At 33.2% G+C, this 18,580-nt stretch overlaps 1 protein-coding gene across 1 annotated transcript; it reads left to right on the top strand.

Moving 5' to 3' along the window:
• Positions 1-141: 141 nt before the first annotated feature.
• zmp:0000001301 (rab9 effector protein with kelch motifs) lies at positions 142-18,462 on the top strand. Its single transcript, XM_067398974.1, has 18 exons — positions 142-304; positions 406-478; positions 580-622; positions 712-790; positions 4,851-4,939; positions 5,066-5,212; positions 6,937-6,988; positions 7,224-7,324; positions 7,415-7,500; positions 9,635-9,716; positions 9,810-9,895; positions 11,792-11,879; positions 11,974-12,022; positions 12,115-12,202; positions 13,869-13,969; positions 14,046-14,130; positions 14,232-14,336; positions 18,054-18,462. The coding sequence occupies exons 1-18, from the start codon at positions 243-245 to the stop codon at positions 18,156-18,158; spliced, it is 1,521 nt and encodes a 506-aa protein (XP_067255075.1). The 5' UTR covers positions 142-242; the 3' UTR covers positions 18,159-18,462.
• Positions 18,463-18,580: the final 118 nt, after the last annotated feature.

The raw sequence follows: 18,580 nt of genomic DNA, 5'->3' as shown, positions 1-18,580 counted from the left end.
TGCCTCAATTAAGTTAAATGGGTCTCTCGGGCGGCTGTGGCAACAGATCAGTTAGCATGATGAGCTGGTAAAGTTTGTTTATTTGTGTCACTAGGCAACAGGGATCCTCATCTTACCAGCTAGAGAGAGTTTGCCTGTGTGTGAATGTATCCCAATGGGACAGTAATACATTTACCACATGATACTATTGATTTTCACAAGACATTGATTAAAAAAATTAGGTGTAAGAAATTAAGTTAACCATGGCTTTAGCAAGTGGACACTGGGTTGACAAGGAAATTGCAGGAATCCCACCAAGCCCAAGGTAAGTAAGTTCCTCTTACAGATGTTTCTCTTTCATTTGTAAGGCCTTTACAGACTGAATGTTGATTGCTATATAAGTATAATGCTCACACTTATTTACAGATATGGCCATGCGATGACTGTAGCAGGAAATATTGCTTTCTTGTTTGGAGGAGCATCAAGCGCCATCACAGAGGTGTGTGAATCTAATAAACTGCTGAAAACTGCACTTATTTCAGTGTTCATTAAAAATAATGATGCATGTGCATCAATAAAGAACTATTTTTCTGTCCTTAGGATGATCCTCCAATATATCTGAACGACTTTTACATGATTACAGGTACCCTGCTTTTGGTGATTTTTTTTTTCTTTTTTTTTTCATAAATGCATGATTGATTTAGCATTCTTTCAACCTTTTTTCTGTTTTAGTTTCATCTAATCGAGTAACATGGGAGCTGATGCCCCAGAAAGGTGATGTTCCCACAGTAAGAGAAGGACACACTCTATGGTAATGATATCTACACTATCGTTCAAAAGTTTGTGGTCAATACGATTGTTTATGTTTTTGAGAGAATCTCTTCTGCTCTCCACGGCTGTATTTATTGCATCAAAAATAGAGTAAAACAGTATATGTGAAATATTATTACTAGAGCTGCATTATTAATCATTAAAAGATCACAATCGGGATTCAAACTCCCATGATCTTATTCCTAAATCACAATGATTCAGCTGTGTCAATTAAAGGTGCCCTAGAACTAGTTTTTACAAGATGTAATATAAGTCTAAGGTGTCCCCTGAATGTGTCTGTGAAGTTTCAACTCAAAATACCCCATAGATTTTTTTTTATTAATTTTTTTAACTGCCTATTTTGGGGCATCATTAACTATGCACAGATTCAGGCTGCGGCCCCTTTAAATCGCGCATTCCCTGCTCCACAAGCTCTCGACTATAATACAGTGCATTTACAAAGTTCACACAGCTAATATAACCCTCAAATGGATCTTTACAAGATGTTCGTCATGCATGCGTCGGATCATGTGAGTATAGTATTTATATGGATGTTTACATTTGATTCTGAATGAGTCTGATAGTGCTCCGTGGCTAAAGCTAACATTACACACTGTTGGAGAGATTTATAAAGAATGAAGTTGTGTTTTTGCATTATACAGACTGCAAGTGTTTAAAAATGAAAATAGCGACGGCTCTTGTCTCTGAATACAGTAAGAAACGATGGTAACTTTAACTACATTTAACAGTACATTAGCAACATGCTAACGAAACATTTAGAAAGACAATTTACAAATATCACTAAAAATATCATGATATCATGAATCATGTCAGTTATTATCGCTTCATCTGCCATTTTTCACTGTTGTCCTTGCTTGCTTTCCTAGTCTGATGATTCAGCTGTGCACAGATCCAGATGTTAATACTGGCTGCCCTTGTCTAATGCCTTGATCATGGGCTGGCATATGCAAATATTGGGGGTGTACATATTAATGATCCCGACTATTACGTAACAGTCAGTGTTATGTTGAGATCCGCCTGTTCTTCGGAGGTCTTTTATACAAATGAGATTTATATAAGAAGGAGGAAACAATGGAGTTTGAGACTCACTGTATGTCATTTCCATGTACTGAACTCTTGTTATTCAACTATGCCAAGGTAAATTCAATTTTTGATTCTAGGGCACCTTTAATTTTTGACAAGTACGATCACGGCGAACATTTAGATCTGCTTTCTTGCTGCCACTGATCCAGAGAGAGCTGTTATCATATTTAAGTATGAAACTGCTTCACAAACAGTCTTTTTAACCACACAGTATCATTATTTCTGTGTTACAAATATTCATATTATCACAGAAGTCCTAGGATAAATGTTTATATTTCAGATATAAACACTGATGTCTACAGAAGCGAGTAAGCGAGTGTTGTGGAGAAAAGTCATCTCCTAATAAATTTTCCTAATAAATTCTGCCCATGCCTTAAGTGTTTTTGGTTTGGCTTTATTATTTCTCTCTGTTGTGCATTCTAACAATGCTATATTTTTCAGTTCTGTAAGCCACAGTTTAAATGCTGGGGATGTGGGTTCATGTGGGTTCAAAATGATCTTTTTGGCCGCAGTTAGGGCAGTGTGAAGGATCCTTCGCGGGTTAACATTCAGATTTAGCTCGCTATCATCATTCAACAGACAAAGACTGGGATGTTTAAAGACAACCACTTCACACAGCTCTGTCAAGACTTGAAAAACCTTATCCTAAAATTTGCCAATCTGTTGACACTCATAAAACATGTGCATATAGGTCCCCACGGTATTTGAATTACAAAGTAAGCAAAAAGGGGTTGGCAAGCGCTTCATTTTGTGCAGGACATATGGAGTAGCGTAAGCCTTGTGGAAGAGTTTGTAGTGTATTAGTTGATGGGTGAGATTTTTGGACATCACTGGAATATTTTCCCAGATCTAATCCCAGTTTTTTTTTGTAATGGGACAGCTTCTTTTCCCATATAGTAGTGATAGGGAGTGTGCCACAGCACTGCTTGAGTAAGCTGTTATAAATCAATGACACTGCCCCTCGTGCCTGAGAAAAATTCACACAGTCCACACAGGTTACAGTTCCATGGTACAAAATAAGACTTTATTGTACAAAGCAACAAAGCTGAGATGCCTGCTGAACATCTGAATCTGTCTCTGGCCAGGGCTTCATTCTTATACCCTTTTCTTATCTGTTGTTTCGCAAGCAACTTACTTTTCTGGCACGATTCTCCCCTCCTGTTTCACACAATTAAGTCTTTCTTCTCTCGTCTTTCACTCTATTTGTGGAAGCCTGCCAATTGATGGTCAACCCTTTATCAGAGGCAAGATATAACATTTTCCAAGGTCAATCTGCTTCTTCCCAAAGGCAAGAAGCCTTCAGGTGACATCATTATATTTCCTCATAATAGTGGTTTTATTCTTTCACAGCCACCTGTGTGTTTGAGGGAAATCCCCTGACTTTACAGAAAAACTACTTAGTGGACCATAAGACTTTCTCAAAACCATCTGGGCTTTTATAATAATTATTTTTCACAGTCATATAGGCCATGAGGCCTTCAAAACACATATAGTGTTCTACCGTTGTTTAGGATAAATCAAATATTTCACCATAAGTGACTTTTAAAAAATATATATTTGTTATTGAATCATTCATGCAAGAGATTCACTCAAAAATGCTGATTCAGACATCCAGCCATGAAACAAGTTAAGTATTTATGAGTAAGTCATTGAATCATTCATTCAATATTTTTAAAAGAAACAAATGCAAGACTAACTACATTTATTTAATCAAATTAAATTAAAAATAATTGTTTTTTATCTGAATATATTTAAAATATATAATTTATTCCAGTGATCAAAGCTGAATTTATATATATATATATATATACATATATATATATATATACATATATATATATACACATATATATATATATATATATATATATATATATATATATATATATATATATATATATATATATATATATATATATATATATATTCATATATATAAGTTTGGAACCACTAAGATTTTTAATGTTTTTAAAAGAAGTTTCGTCTGCTCACCAAGGCTACATTTATTTAATTAAAAATACAGTAAAAAACAGTAATATTGTGAAATATTATTACAATTTAAAATAACTGTACTATTTAAATATATTTGACAAAGTAATTTATTCCTGTGATCAAAGCTGAATTTTCAGCATCATTACTCCAGTCTTCAGTGTCACATGATCCTTCAGAAATCATTCTAATATGCTGATCTGCTGCTCAAGAAACATTTATGATTATTTTCAATGTTGAAAACAGTTGTGTACTTTTTTTTTTTTTCAGGATTCCTTGATGAATAGAAAGTTCAAAAGAACAGCATTTATCTGAAATACAAAGCTTCTGTAGCATTATACACTACCGTTCAAAAGTTTGGGGTCAGTAAGAATTTTTATTTTTATTTTTTTTAAAAGAAATTAAAGAAATTAACACTTTTATTCAGCAAGGATGCATTAAATCAATCAAAAGTGGCAGTAAAGACATTTATAATGTTACAAAAGATTAGATTTCAGATAAGCACTGTTCTTTTGAACTTTCTATTCATCAAAGAATCCTGAAAAAAAATATTGTACACATTAAATGTTTCTTGAGCAGCAGATCAGCATATTAGAATGATTTCTGAAGGATCATGTGACACTGAAGACTGGATTAATGATGCTGAAAATACAGCTTTGCCATCACAGGAATAAATTACTTTGTGAAATATATTCAAATAGAAAACAATTGTAATAATATTTCACAATATTACTGTTTTTACTGTATTTTTAATTAAATAAATGTAGCCTTGGTGAGCAGACGAAACTTCTTTTAAAAACATTAAAAATCTTACTGGTTCCAAACTTTTGGACTGTACTGTACTATATATATATATATATATATATATATATATATATATATATATATATATATATATATATCATCAAAATGTGTTTATATAAATCAGAAGTGACATCATCAAAACACGCTTTCCCATTTTCCCATAGTGTTGTTAAAGGAAAACTCTATTTGTTTGGAGGCTCCTCACATCCTGACGCTAAGGAGTGTCTCCCAGGCGTCTATTGCTTTGACATCGGTAAGACACTAGAGCTTTTATTGTGCATACTACTGTATGTGTCAGTGCATATGACAATTTTACATAGAAATGAATATCTTCAGTTGTTGACGTCATGTTAAGATGCTTTTATCTTGTCGTTCTCAGTGACGTTGACGTGGGAGAAGCTGCTCACTGCAGGCATGTCGCTGCGGACACTGAGACACAGCGCAGCAGCACTGGGAGAGAATATCTATGTGTACGGAGGGATTCTGGATGGAGTCCCTACTGATGACCTCATGATGTTCAACACAGGTCAGTAGTGTGAGGACTTCACCGATCCCTGTCCGTCACGTTATTAAATGTGTTCAGCAATATAAGATTTCACGTTTTTTATGAGAGTGGGTTGAGAAAAAAGACACAACAAAAACATATACAAGTTATCGTTAGTAAATGTCAGAATTGTAAGAGATTAAAAAGGGTTTTTAATATTCGTATACACATTTTGATAACATATAGTGATCTTTTGTAGGTCTTTATTGTTCAAATTGAAACACTGAATGACCTAATAATGTCTCATGCACAGCCATTAATTTATTATAATTCTGTTTATTATGAGAATGTTCACATGATGTCATGTTTTAGTTCTAATTGTTGAAGTTCTAAAATAAAAAAATGTTTGATTGACTGATGTTTCATAAAATTAGAAATATATATTTTTTAATTAATGTTTTTACATATTCTTAAAATCATATCACACATTCTTATCATTTTAAATCATAAAGATTATTTCAAATTGTTTTGTGGTTGGTAATGTTAAGTTGTTAAAGGTTGGGGATCTCTGGCTAAGATAAAATTAGTTTTTTTGTTTTTTTTAGATTTATCACATTAGTAACTTTTTTGAGAATTTGTGCTGAAATAATAAAAATAACTTAACCTACATTTGACCAGTTGCATACATACAGTCACTATGTTAAACCAAAAAAAGTTATAAAGGGTTAAGTTTATGAAAAGGATTTATGAACAATATTTTACATAAAATATATATTTTATGAAACATGCTGAACTCTAAAACTGCTAGAAAATCAAAGCCATAAATCTAAACAAGTTGAGTTCCAAATTTGAGGTTGATATCTCAAAAAATGAGCTTTCAGTAAGACTTTGCTTGAGCGCAGTACCAAAATTTCCCCATTAGATGCCAGAAAAGCTCCACTGAGTTTTCTCGCTTTCAAATATTACTAGCATACACATACACACACACAAATGTTTTAATAAACACATACAAACCACACTCTGACATCCATACCAACACACCCACACAATTATAGCTGCATAATTTATCCAGTCGGCTTTATGCAGAAGCAGAAAACAAGAATAAAGCACAGAAAATGGCACTATAAAAATAGTAAAAATTTAGATTTTGAAACCTTGCAAACAGAATGAAAGCTTATTAACAAAGATTGCATCATTAATAGTTAAATGGCAATGGGATTACAAATTGTGCTTTTAATGGGTTTCACTGGAGACATTTTTGTCCAAAAGGTCCTGAGAGGAACTATTTTGTGTACCTAGTGTAAAAAAAGATGAGGGTGAAATAGTAAAATTCCAATAAAAATACATACATGTGCCAAAATGTATGTAGTTGGCATTAACAGAGGCAAAATTATTAAAAAAAAAAAAAAAACTGAAGAAGATTAAAATGTCCATAAGGTCGCACAACGGTTAAAAAAGTTTTAAGAGAAAAAATTAGAAGACTAACTTGTAAGACTAGTAGTTTATGCAACTGGACACAACTCTACAAATAGTTACACATTAAGTAAAGTCAACACATTAGCACATTTGTTTGGTTTTACAGTCTTTTTAAATGCAAAAAATGAAAATTGTCATTATTTACTCACTCTCATGTTGTTCCAAACCCCTAAAACACTTTAAAAGCAGCATGAAAAAAAATATTTGTGCAAAACATTTGATTCACTTATAATCTTTTTAATATTTGGATGGAGTGTTCTGTTAATAGTAACTTACTTTACTTTTTTCAGTGTCTCTGATTTGGATGCCTATTAAAACTACAGGAGCTCTGCCTTCAGAAAGGTAAATAGTGATCTGGATGAAGTAGGAGGTTTAAATTTAAACTAATAAAAAATATATAAAGGAGTATATATTGTAGCGTATACGCTGACTGAATGGTTGTTGAAAATGTAGCTGTAATCATGGGCCATCTGTTTGAAACCAGTGAATTTATTTAGTGGTTTTCCTCTTTCAGAGACTCAAGGCCAGCATCTGCTGTCTCTCCATCTGACCGCGTTCTTCCTCTTTTGTTCTGTAGATATAATCACTCGTTTGCTGTGGTCGGTGAGCAGATATTCTTGTTTGGTGGATGTTCAGAGGATGGGTCTCAACTCAAAGACATGTATGCATTGAATACAGGTACAACAATAGTAAAGGGCACCAAAAGATCGCAGTTTTAATTGTACGACTAATTCGTCTGACTGTAATGAACTGTGTGTTTTCTCATAGAGACTCTGGTGTGGGAACAGTTTAAGGTAAAAGGAGAGTCTCCTGTTGTTTGTGCCGGTCAAACCTTTACACCACATCATGACAAGGTAAAGCAGTCATTTCACTAGATTTATACAGTATTGTTCGCAAGTTTGAAGAAAAAAGAAATGAATACTTTTATTTAGTAAGGACACATTAAATTGATCCAAAGCGACAGTAAAGGCATTTATAATGTACAAAAGATTAGAATGATCTCTGAAGGATCATGTGACACTGAAGACTGGAGTAATGATGCTGAAAATTCAGCTTTGATCACAAAAATAAATTGCATTTTACACTATATTACAATAGAAAACAGCTATTTTATATTGTAATAATATTTCACAATTTTATAGTTTTTACTGTATTTTTTATCAAATAAATGCAACCTTGATGAGCAGAAGAGACTTCTTTCAAAAACATTACATCTTACTGCAAACTTTTGATCAGTGGTGTACATTTTCAGAATTAAATGTGAATGAGAAGGAAAAAAAGCACAGAAATGCTTCTTTTTAATGCTTGAAGGATTAGTTCACTTCAGAATGAAAATTTCCTGATAAATTACTCACCATCCAAGATGTTCATATCTGTCTTTCTTCAGTCGAAAAGAAATTTTTGAGGAAAACATTTCAGGATTTTTCTCCATATAGTGGACTTCACTGGGGTTCAACGGGTTGAAGGTCCTAATGTCAGTTTCAGTGCAGCTTCAAAGAGCTCTACACTATAAAAAAAATCCCTGTAAAATTTACGGTAAAAAAACGGCAGCTGTGGTTGCCAGAACTTTACCGTAAAAAATACAGTAGCAACGTAAAAAAAAATCTGTTAAATTTACGGTAAAATAACGTATTTCATTAACTGATATAATGTTAATTTACCAACCTAATGAAGTACTAATATCTGTTTTGTACCTTTATAATACACTGACAGTCACCAAACACAGTGGTGATGAGAGTCACATGATGAATCAAAGTTCATCACAAGCAGCTTTTCCACAAGCTGAGAAGCACAACACTAACATATAGAAGGTGCACACAGTGTCATTCACACACACACTAAACACCATCATGGTAACATGCAGGAAATTTTAAAAATGCAATAAACATTAATTTAACAACATTAGATGTAACATAAAACCCTAATGTACATAACTGATTAGAAAAAAATGAGAAAAACTAAGAAGAAACAGAGTTATTTCAACGAAAATATATCAAATGTGAAGTGTCATGCAGGGAATTGTGGGAATGTCAATTTACGGTTTTTCACTGTAAATTTTACAATGAATTGTTATTTTTCACTTCCAAAAACTGTGAATTTAATGGTATTTTACCATAAAATTTCATTAAATGTACCGTTAGATCTATTACAGTTATTCACCGCATATAGTACGGAAACTTTCTGTAAACCAATTGACGTTTTTTCACCGCAGCATTTTTACAGTCTTTTACTGCTAAAATCACGGTCATTTTTTACAGTGTACATGATCCCAGACGAGGAATAAGAGTCTAATCTAGAGAAACCATCACTAATTTTCTTTAAAAAAATAAACATTTCTATACTTTTTAACCACAAATGCTCATCTTGCACTGCTCTGTGATGTTCCACGCATTACGTAATCACGTTGTAAAGGTCACGCCATCTCATTTTCTCCTCCAACTTCAAAATCATCCATCATCGTGGTTTTCCCTTTTTTTGTAAAGGTTGTTTGACTTAGTCTTTGCACGTTCGCTTTTTGGACACTTGCTCTGTACTTCCGCCTACATCATGCGTGACCTTTCCAATATGATCACGTAATGCGTGGCACATCACAGAGCAGTGCAAGACGAGCATTTGTGGTTAAAATGTATATAATTTTTATTTTTTTTAGAAAATGACTGATGGTTTCTCTAGGTAAGACTCTTATTCCTCATCTGGGATCATGTAGAGCTCTTTGAAGCTGCACTGAAACTGACATTTGGACCTTTAACCCGTTGAACCCCAGTAAAGTCCACTATATGGAGAAAAATTCTGCAATGTTTTCCTCAAAAACCGACTGAAAAAGAAAGACATAAACATCTTGGATGACATGCAGGCAGGTAAATTAGCAGGAAATTTTAATTCTGAAGTGAACTAATCCTTTAAATATTTAGAACAAAATTCAAGCTTTATTTTGTCACGATTCATATCCCACTTTTCAAATAGTACACTATTGTTATTTTGATTCAGGATATTTACTTATTTGGGGGAACAGTCACTAATCCAGACGGAGCGATATCATCCACCAGTGAAATTCACAAATTAAGCATCGGTAAGGAAAAACTTTTACTGAGACTGAAACTTTTTTTCCTCATAGTAGTTTCCAGTGAATGAACAGACACTAACACTCTTCCGGTTTCACCAGCAAAGATGAAATGGAAGGTACCGCTGTATGTCGGCATCCCTCCCGCCAGACGTCATGGACACACGGCTTTCATCGTCCACAGTCATGTACGTGTGTGTGTGTGTGTGTGTTAATGCACTACCATTCAAACGTCTGGACACACTTGACTGTTTCTCAGGATCACAAAAATGATTGATCTAAAGACTTCTGCTTCTGCTTTTCATTTCATTTTTTAAAAATGAATGATTTGAAGGAGAAGCATCATGAAATTTTCCTTCTTCAAAAAGCATCCCATGATGCACCTAATGAAGTTGGTTGATGAATGCCCAGAATGAGCAGAGCTGAACTGTAGACAAAGTAAAAGCTCAAATATAAGACAGTTTCACGACATCATTCCCAGACTTCCATTTGTTTTATTTCAGAATTTTCATCATTTTATTTAGGGCTGCACAACGATTAATCACGATTAATCGTTTGCAAAATAAAACTCTGTGTTTACTTAAAATATGTGTGTGTTCTGTGTATAATAATTATGTATATATAAATACATGCACATACGTGTTTAAATTTAAGAAATATATACATGTATAAATAAATATATATATTTATATATATTTTATATTACATACAAATATAAATATTTTATATATAAATATATTTTTTTCTTAAATATATACATGTATGTGCATGTATTTATATATACATATATTTTATACACAGAACACACACATATATTACGTAACATAGACTTTTATTTTGCAAACGATTAAGCACAATTAATCGTTGTGCAGCCCTAATTTTATTATTATTACAACATTGTGAAAAATAGTTATAATGAAGAATAAGTAGACATGTCCAAATGTTGGACTTGAGTGTACATTTCAGTGTTATTATTTTAGTATATTAATATACTATTATAGTATTTTGTGATATTTTGAAATAGCTTTTGTTTTTAATTTTTCAGTTTTCATTTTAATTGTAGTTGTTTTTAGTAATTTACACTTCATAATCATTTGTTAACATTAGTTAATGCATTAACTAACAATGATAATAACTAAATAATTAATAAATGCTGTTGAAGTATTTTTCATTCTTAGTTCATATTAACTAATGTAGTTATCTAATATTAACAAATGAAACCTTATTGTAAAGTGTTACATAATTTTTAGTCATTTTATTAGTTAATATATTAGTTTAATATATGTTTCAATTTATTTTTATTTTTATTTATTTTATTTTATTTATTTCATTTTTATTCATTTTAGTATTTCATCTTAAAGTTGTTTTACTTTAGTTAATTGCAAAGGCCACATATCTAATTGTCTAGTTTTTTAAGCTTATGTTTTTCCATCTAATATTTATAGTTTATTTTACATTATTTCAGCTTTATTTTAATTGCCGAAAATAATTTTTAATACATAATTTAAAAATTTTTTTTTTAAAACTGGCTGCTGTGGTTGCCTGAATAATTCTGTAGAAAATATAGTAAAAATCTTAACATATTTACAGTCAAACCTGTACATTTTAAATTTTACAATTAAAAACTGTAATTTAAATGACACTAAAGTAATGCAATAAACATTAATTAAACAACAAGATGTAACATAAAACTCTAATGTACAAACATGTACAAAAAAAAACTTAGAAGAAGCATAATTTTTATCACACATGGAATTCTGGGAATGTCTGTTTACAGGTTTTAACTGTAAATTATTAGATGATTTGTTCTTCTTACTTCCAAAAATGTTACATTTAACAGTACTTTACTGTATAATTAGGCCTACATGAAATGTAAGGTTAGCTCTTTTACAATTTTTCTCTGTATATAGTACAGGAACTTACTGTTACTCTCATTTTTTCACATTCTTTTACAGTTAAAATTACAATCTTTTGTTTACAGTGTAGTTTTAGTTAAAAATAACAGCACCTGTCCGTGTTAAACAAATGTAAAATGTGTTTTCAGCATTTTAGATCTAACTTTGCATCTTTTTTCTTGGTTGCAGCTGTATGTGTTTGGAGGCAAAAATGAAGAGCAAGAATTTAATGACTTGAAAATAATGAAATTAATAAACCCCTCAGAGAGACAGCCAGGTACATAATGTTACTGTCTTGACTCATAAATACGATTTATCAGTTTTACTTTCATTTGAGCTTCATCCATTACTTCCTGCACACTGTTATATAGTGATGAAGGAGATTTTGTCTGAGTTTGGACTGCAGGGTGTCAGTAATAGGTGGGTGTGTTTCTGTGACTAAAACACCAGTTTCATTACCAGTTTCATATGAAAGTAACGTTCTGTTATTCAAATCATTTCCACTTGATCAGCTTCGCTCCGACAAAGATTCCCAACGTGAAGTACGAGCTGAGTCAGTCTCCAGTGACCGTGAAGAGCTACAGGAGTGAAAATATCCAGGTGATTTACATCACACATCTCCATTACAAACATCCCAGGCACTTCATTATAACAGTGGATGTTTAAAGCTTTGCATCTGGGGTTGTTCACAGTTTAAATAATTATACTTTTATTCACAAGCATGCATTAAATTGATCAAAAGTCATTTATAATGTTAAAAACATTTCTATTTATCACAGTTTCCACAAAAATATGAAGCAGCACAACTGTGTTTTCAACATTGATAATAATCAGAAATGTTTATTGAGCAGCAAATCAGCATATTAGATTGATTTCTGAAGGATCATGTGACACTGAAGACTGATGTTGTAATGATGCTGAAAATTCAGCTTTGATCACAGGAATAAATTACATTAATATATATATATATATATATATATATATTACAATAGAAAACGGTTATATTAAAAGTGTTATAAGATTGTACTGTTTTTACTGTATTTTTGATCAAATAAATGCAGCTTTGGAAAGCAGAAGAGACTTCTGTCAAAGGCCCAAACTTTTAAAGGGGTCATGACATTTGATCTTCTTCTACAAGAGATCTTTGTACCATTAAAACATCCAACAAGATTCATATCTTAAAATGTCATTTATTTATTCATTGATTTATTTAATCAAGCTCCAAAAATGGACGTTTTGATATTGTGGGATCTGTGATGTCACACAGGCAAACACATTTACATATGGAGAGCAATGCTGCATCCCAATTCGCATACTATCCATCCTAAATAGTATTCGAAATTATAATTAATGTGTCCAAAATCGTAGTATGTTGAAATAAATATTCCAAAGATACCCAGATCTGGTAAGAATCCAAAGGGCAGATCCGTGCTAATATTGCCCACAACCCATTGTGCGTTGGATGAGGATTCGATTAGAACTACAAACATGAATAAAAAATGTTAAAAAACTTCAAACATGGCGGATATGCGAGATCGACGGTTAAGTAGAGAGGTTTGGTTTAAGGGGTTTGAGTGATTAATAATCAGTATCTAACCTGACAAAAAGATATTTATTCAATGTTATCCACATTATATTTCATCTTCAGCAACATTGTGAACTTTTGAAAAGATACGTTTGGTCATTAACTTTTAAATTCATCATTATGCAAATTGAAAATCTCTGCGTGAAAGATCCACAACTGGCAGATCAGCGTACGACAGCATTCCTCTCCAAAACGGTTGGAAATTTAATTGAATGTAGGAGGATTTTAACTGTGACAAGATGATTGACAGGGCAGTTTAAACGTTGACAGGTTGCATAACTAAGCGACAGAACGTCCGTTAAACATGCTACGATCCTGCTACACACTCAAAAGTACTTTTTCTTCACAAAACCAGTACATACTTTCAGGGCATAGTATAAGTAGGCCGTATATAGGCCCCGCCCACTTTTGTGTGTGCGTGTGTGTGCGCGTGTGTGTGTGTGTGTGTGTGTGTGTGTGTTTGTGTGTGTGTGGAAAACATAATACCTCAAGGAACATATTAAAATATTTTTTTAAAAAAACATGTCATGGCCCCTTTAAATGGTAGTTATATAATATATATAGATGAATAAGTAAGGTAAAGTGTATGCTTTACATGCTGTGGCTCACATCATTTCTTTATATATAAGCAAATATATGATTTTGTAACAAAGTCAATAAACTCATGTCACTTTCATCCAGGTGAGCGGTCATAGAAATTTCAGTACAGTTCGTGATGAAGCCATGAACATGATCCACAAAGCTTTTGCCATGTTAGATGAGGAATTCCAAAAGCTGGACAGGTAGAGATTATGCCATATTGTTCATTTCAATTTAATTGTCTAAATCACTAACAATGCAAAAATGAATCTGAATCAGAGAAAAAGAAGCGCTTGCACGAGACACAGAGGTGCTACAGAATGAGAGAGACGCTCAAAATGAGCATCTCCTGAGACAGAGACAGGTACTGCTGATTAAAATTACGTCATTAGATTAATCTTCTTAGGTTTGTCTGTTCCTGTTCCAAACAATGCCTAAAGGAAGTTTGCGTTTGTGTTTGGACAGGAACTTCAGGATATGCTAGAAAGACACAAAGCTCAGAACGAGGCTTGGCTGCGTGCGCGGGCAGATGAGAACGACAAGGAGAGGAAGGAGCTGTGTAAACTGAGGGTGTGTGACTTTAAAATAACCACAAACATGTACTTTATACAAACCGCTGTCAGACAGAGACAAAAACATATAAAGTCAGGATTACGAAAGTCAGAACTGTGGGTTATAAAGTCAGAATTGCATGATATAAAGTCAGAATTGCTAGTTATAAAGTCAGGATTACGAGTTATAAAGTCAGAATTGCATGATATAAAGTCAGAATTGTGAGTTATAAAGTCAGGATTACGAAAGTCAGAACTGCAGGTTATAAAGTCAGAATTACATGATATAAAGTCAGAATTGTGAGTTATAAAGTCAGGATTACGAGTTATAAAGTTAGAATTGCGAGATATAAAGTCAGAATTGCGAGTTATAAAGTCAGGATTACGAAAGTCAGAACTGCAGGTTATAAAGTCAGAATTGCATGATATAAAGTCAGAATTGCGAGTTATAAAGTCAGGATTACGAAAGTCAGAAATGCAGGTTATAAAGTCAGAATTACATGATATAAAGTCAGAATTGCGAGTTATAAAGTCAGGATTACGAGTTATAAAGTCAAGATTATGAGTTATAAAGTCAGAACTGCGAGTTATAAAGTCAGGATTACGAGTTATAAAGTCAGAATTGCGAGTTATAAAGTCAGGATTACAAAAGTCAGAACTGCAGGTTATAAGGTCAGAGTTGCATGATATAAAGTCAGGATTACGAGTTATAAAGTCAGAACTGTGAGTTATAAAGTCAGAATTGCGTGATATAAAGTCAGAATTGCAAGATATAAAGTCAAAATTGTGAGATATAAAGTCAGAATTGCGAGTTATAAAGTCAGGATTACGAAAGTCAGAACTGCAGGTTATAAGGTCAGAATTGCATGAAATAAAGTTAGGATTACGAGTTATAAAGTCAGAACTGCGAGTTATAAAGTCAGAATTGCGAGATATAAAGTCAGAATTGCAAGATATAAAGTCAGAATTGCGAGTTATAAAGTCAGAATTGCGAGATATAAAGTCAGAATTGCAAGATATAAAGTCAGGATTACGAAAGTCAGAACTGCAGGTTATAAAGTCAGAATTGCATGATATAAAGTCAGAATTGCGAGTTATAAAGTCAGGATTACGAGTTATAAAGTCAGAACTGCGAGTTATAAAGTAAGGATTACGAGTTATAAAGTCAGAATTGCGAGTTATAAAGTCAGAATTGCGAGTTATAAAGTCAGAACTGCGAGTTATAAAGTCAGGATTGCGTGATATAAAGTCAGAATTACGAGTTATAAAGTCAGAATTGCGAGATATAAAGTCAGAATTGCGAGTTATAAAGTCAGAATTGCGAGATATAAAGTCAGAATTGCAAGATATAAAGTCAGGATTGCGTGATATATATAGTCAGGATTGCGTGATATAAAGTCAGAATTGCAAGTTATAAAGTCAGGATTACGAGTTATAAAGTCAGGATTGCGTGATATAAAGTCAGGATTGCGTGATATATAGTCAGAATTGCGAGATATAAAGTCAGAATTGCGAGTTATAAAGTCTGGATTGCATGATATAAAGTCAGAATTGCGAGATATAAAGTCAGAATTACGAGTTATAAAGTCAGGATTGCGAAATTCAGAACTGCAGGTTATAAAGTTAGAATTGCATGATATAAAGTCAGAATTGCGAGTTATAAAGTCAGGATTGCGAAATTCAGAACTGCAGGTTATAAAGTCAGAGTTGCATGATATAAAGTCAGAATTGCGAGTTATAAAGTCAGGATTACGAGTTATAAAGTCAGAATTGCGTGATATAAAGTCAGAATTGCGAGATATAAAGTCAGGATTACGAAAGTCAGAACTGCAGGTTATAAAGTCAGGATTACAAGTTATAAAGTCAGAATTGCGTGATATAAAGTCAGAATTGCGAGATATAAAGTCAGAATTGCGAGTTATAAAGTCAGGATTACGAAAGTCAGAACTGCAGGTTATAAAGTCAGAATTGCAGGTTATAAAGTCAGAATTGCAAGTTATAAAGTCAGGATTATGAGTTATAAAGTCAGAATTGCGAGTTATAAAGTCAGGATTGCGTGATATATATAGTCAGGATTGCGTGATATAAAGTCAGAATAGCGAGTTATAAAGTCAGGATTACGAGTTATAAAGTCAGAATTGCGAGTTATAAAGTCAGGATTGCGTGATATAAAGTCAGAATTGCGAGATATAAAGTCAGAATTGCGAGTTATAAAGTCAGGATTGCGAGTTATAAAGTCAGGATTAAGAGTTATAAAGTCAGAACTCCAGGTTATAAAGTCAGAATTGCATGATATAAAGTCAGAATTGCGAGTTATAAAGTCAGGATTACGAGTTATAAAGTCAGAATTGCGTGATATAAAGTCATAATTGCGAGATATAAAGTCAGGATTGTGAGTTATAAAGTCAGAATTGCGAGATATAAAGTCAGAATTGCGAGTTATAAAGTCAGGATTACGAAATTCAGAACTGCAGGTTATAAAGTCAGGATTACGAGTTATAAAGTCAGAATTGCGTGATATAAAGTCAGAATTGCGAGATATAAAGTCAGGATTACGAGTTACAAAGTCAGAATTGCGAGTTATAAAGTCAGGATTACGAAAGTCAGAACTGCAGGTTATAAAGTCAGAATTGCATGATATAAAGTCAGAATTGCGAGTTATAAAGTCAGGATTACGAGTTATAAAGTCAGAACTGCGAGTTATAAAGTAAGGATTACGAGTTATAAAGTCAGAATTGCGAGTTATAAAGTCAGAATTGCGAGTTATAAAGTCAGAACTGCGAGTTATAAAGTCAGGATTGCGTGATATAAAGTCAGAATTACGAGTTATAAAGTCAGAATTGCGAGATATAAAGTCAGAATTGCGAGTTATAAAGTCAGGATTACGAAAGTCAGAACTGCAGGTTATAAAGTCAGGATTACGAGTTATAAAGTCAGAATTGCGTGATATAAAGTCAGAATTGCGAGATATAAAGTCAGGATTACGAGTTATAAAGTCAGAATTGCGAGTTATAAAGTCAGGATTACGAAAGTCAGAACTGCAGGTTATAAAGTCAGAATTGCATGATATAAAGTCAGAATTGCGAGTTATAAAGTCAGGAGTACGAGTTATAAAGTCAGAACTGCGAGTTATAAAGTCAGGATTACGAGTTATAAAGTCAGAATTGCGAGTTATAAAGTCAGAATTACGAGTAATAAAGTCAGGATTACGAGTTATAAAGTCAGGATTAAGAAAGTCAGAATTACGAGTTATAAAGTCAGAATTGCAAGATTTAAAAAGTTTTGATTATTAGACACAATTGCGAGTTTATATCTATATATAAAAAGTCGCAATTACCTTTATTTTTTATTTAGTGGTGGAAACAAGTGTCCATAGTGTAATGTGTATCTACAATTTAATAAAAATAAAAACTCACTTAACTGAGTTAACTCACTTTACATCTTAACAAACAATTCCTGACACATAATATTTCAGAATTACACTCTGCCCATAATATTTTAGCTGTTTTATTTTGCATGAACTATTCCTTTAAAAGCCCTCTTTCAGTCAGCTGTACCTACACAGACAGTGACTTTCTCACTCTGGAAATGAATAAAAAGTGTCACTGCAGGTGCAGTTCACACTGAACTCGCATTTAAATATCTCATTTTATGCATGGAGTGACGGCTGTTTAACATTTCACCATGCCACGTCACCTGCCGGTTCTTATTTATCGATTCGGTCTGAATGTTCCAGGAGGAGGTGCTCCAGGAGCAGGAGAGACTCAAAGAGGAGCAGTGCAATATCCAAAAACGCAGTGAGCAGCTCCTGTCCATTATGCAGCAGTTCAAAGGCATGTGAAGACACTGTCTCCATGGCAACCGCAGAGGGAGACGGCCTGAGTTTTGTTTGGGAAACAGCGAGATTATTGATGCCACTCCCTTACTGTGATATTTGGGTTTGTTTGTCTGCCTGATGATTTGGTTGTGTGTGTGTGTGTGTGTGTGTGTGTGTGTGTGTGTGTGTGTGTGTGTGTGTGTGTGTGTGTGCGCGCTTGTGTGTGTGTTAATGGATGTCACAACACATTAGACAACCTCATTACCAGATATACCTGTAGAACACTGGATGATTTATGATGCTTTTGAAAAGATTTTTCTGAAACGTGATGAAGTAAATTGAGGTTTATCACCAAAGCCCATGTCATTTATTTTCATATTTCTCCACAAGCATGTGATGATAGAAAATGAGGCCCTCTGATCACTAAATTGAACTCTCTGGATATG

Source organism: Chanodichthys erythropterus, chromosome 10 (assembly GCF_024489055.1).
Source record: "Chanodichthys erythropterus isolate Z2021 chromosome 10, ASM2448905v1, whole genome shotgun sequence".
In the NCBI taxonomy this organism is placed as follows: domain Eukaryota; kingdom Metazoa; phylum Chordata; class Actinopteri; order Cypriniformes; family Xenocyprididae; genus Chanodichthys; species Chanodichthys erythropterus.
This window is presented reverse-complemented; position numbering and strand designations above follow the sequence as displayed.

Excerpts from the sequence above, each read along its gene's own strand:
- zmp:0000001301 (XM_067398974.1), top strand. The coding sequence starts at position 243 with ATGGCTTTAGCAAGTGGACACTGGGTTGACAAGGAAATTGCAGGAATC. Across the intron at positions 4,940-5,065 it reads CGTCTATTGCTTTGACATCG|TGACGTTGACGTGGGAGAAG; the intron begins GTAAGACACTAG and ends TGTCGTTCTCAG. Across the intron at positions 5,213-6,936 it reads CCTCATGATGTTCAACACAG|TGTCTCTGATTTGGATGCCT; the intron begins GTCAGTAGTGTG and ends TACTTTTTTCAG.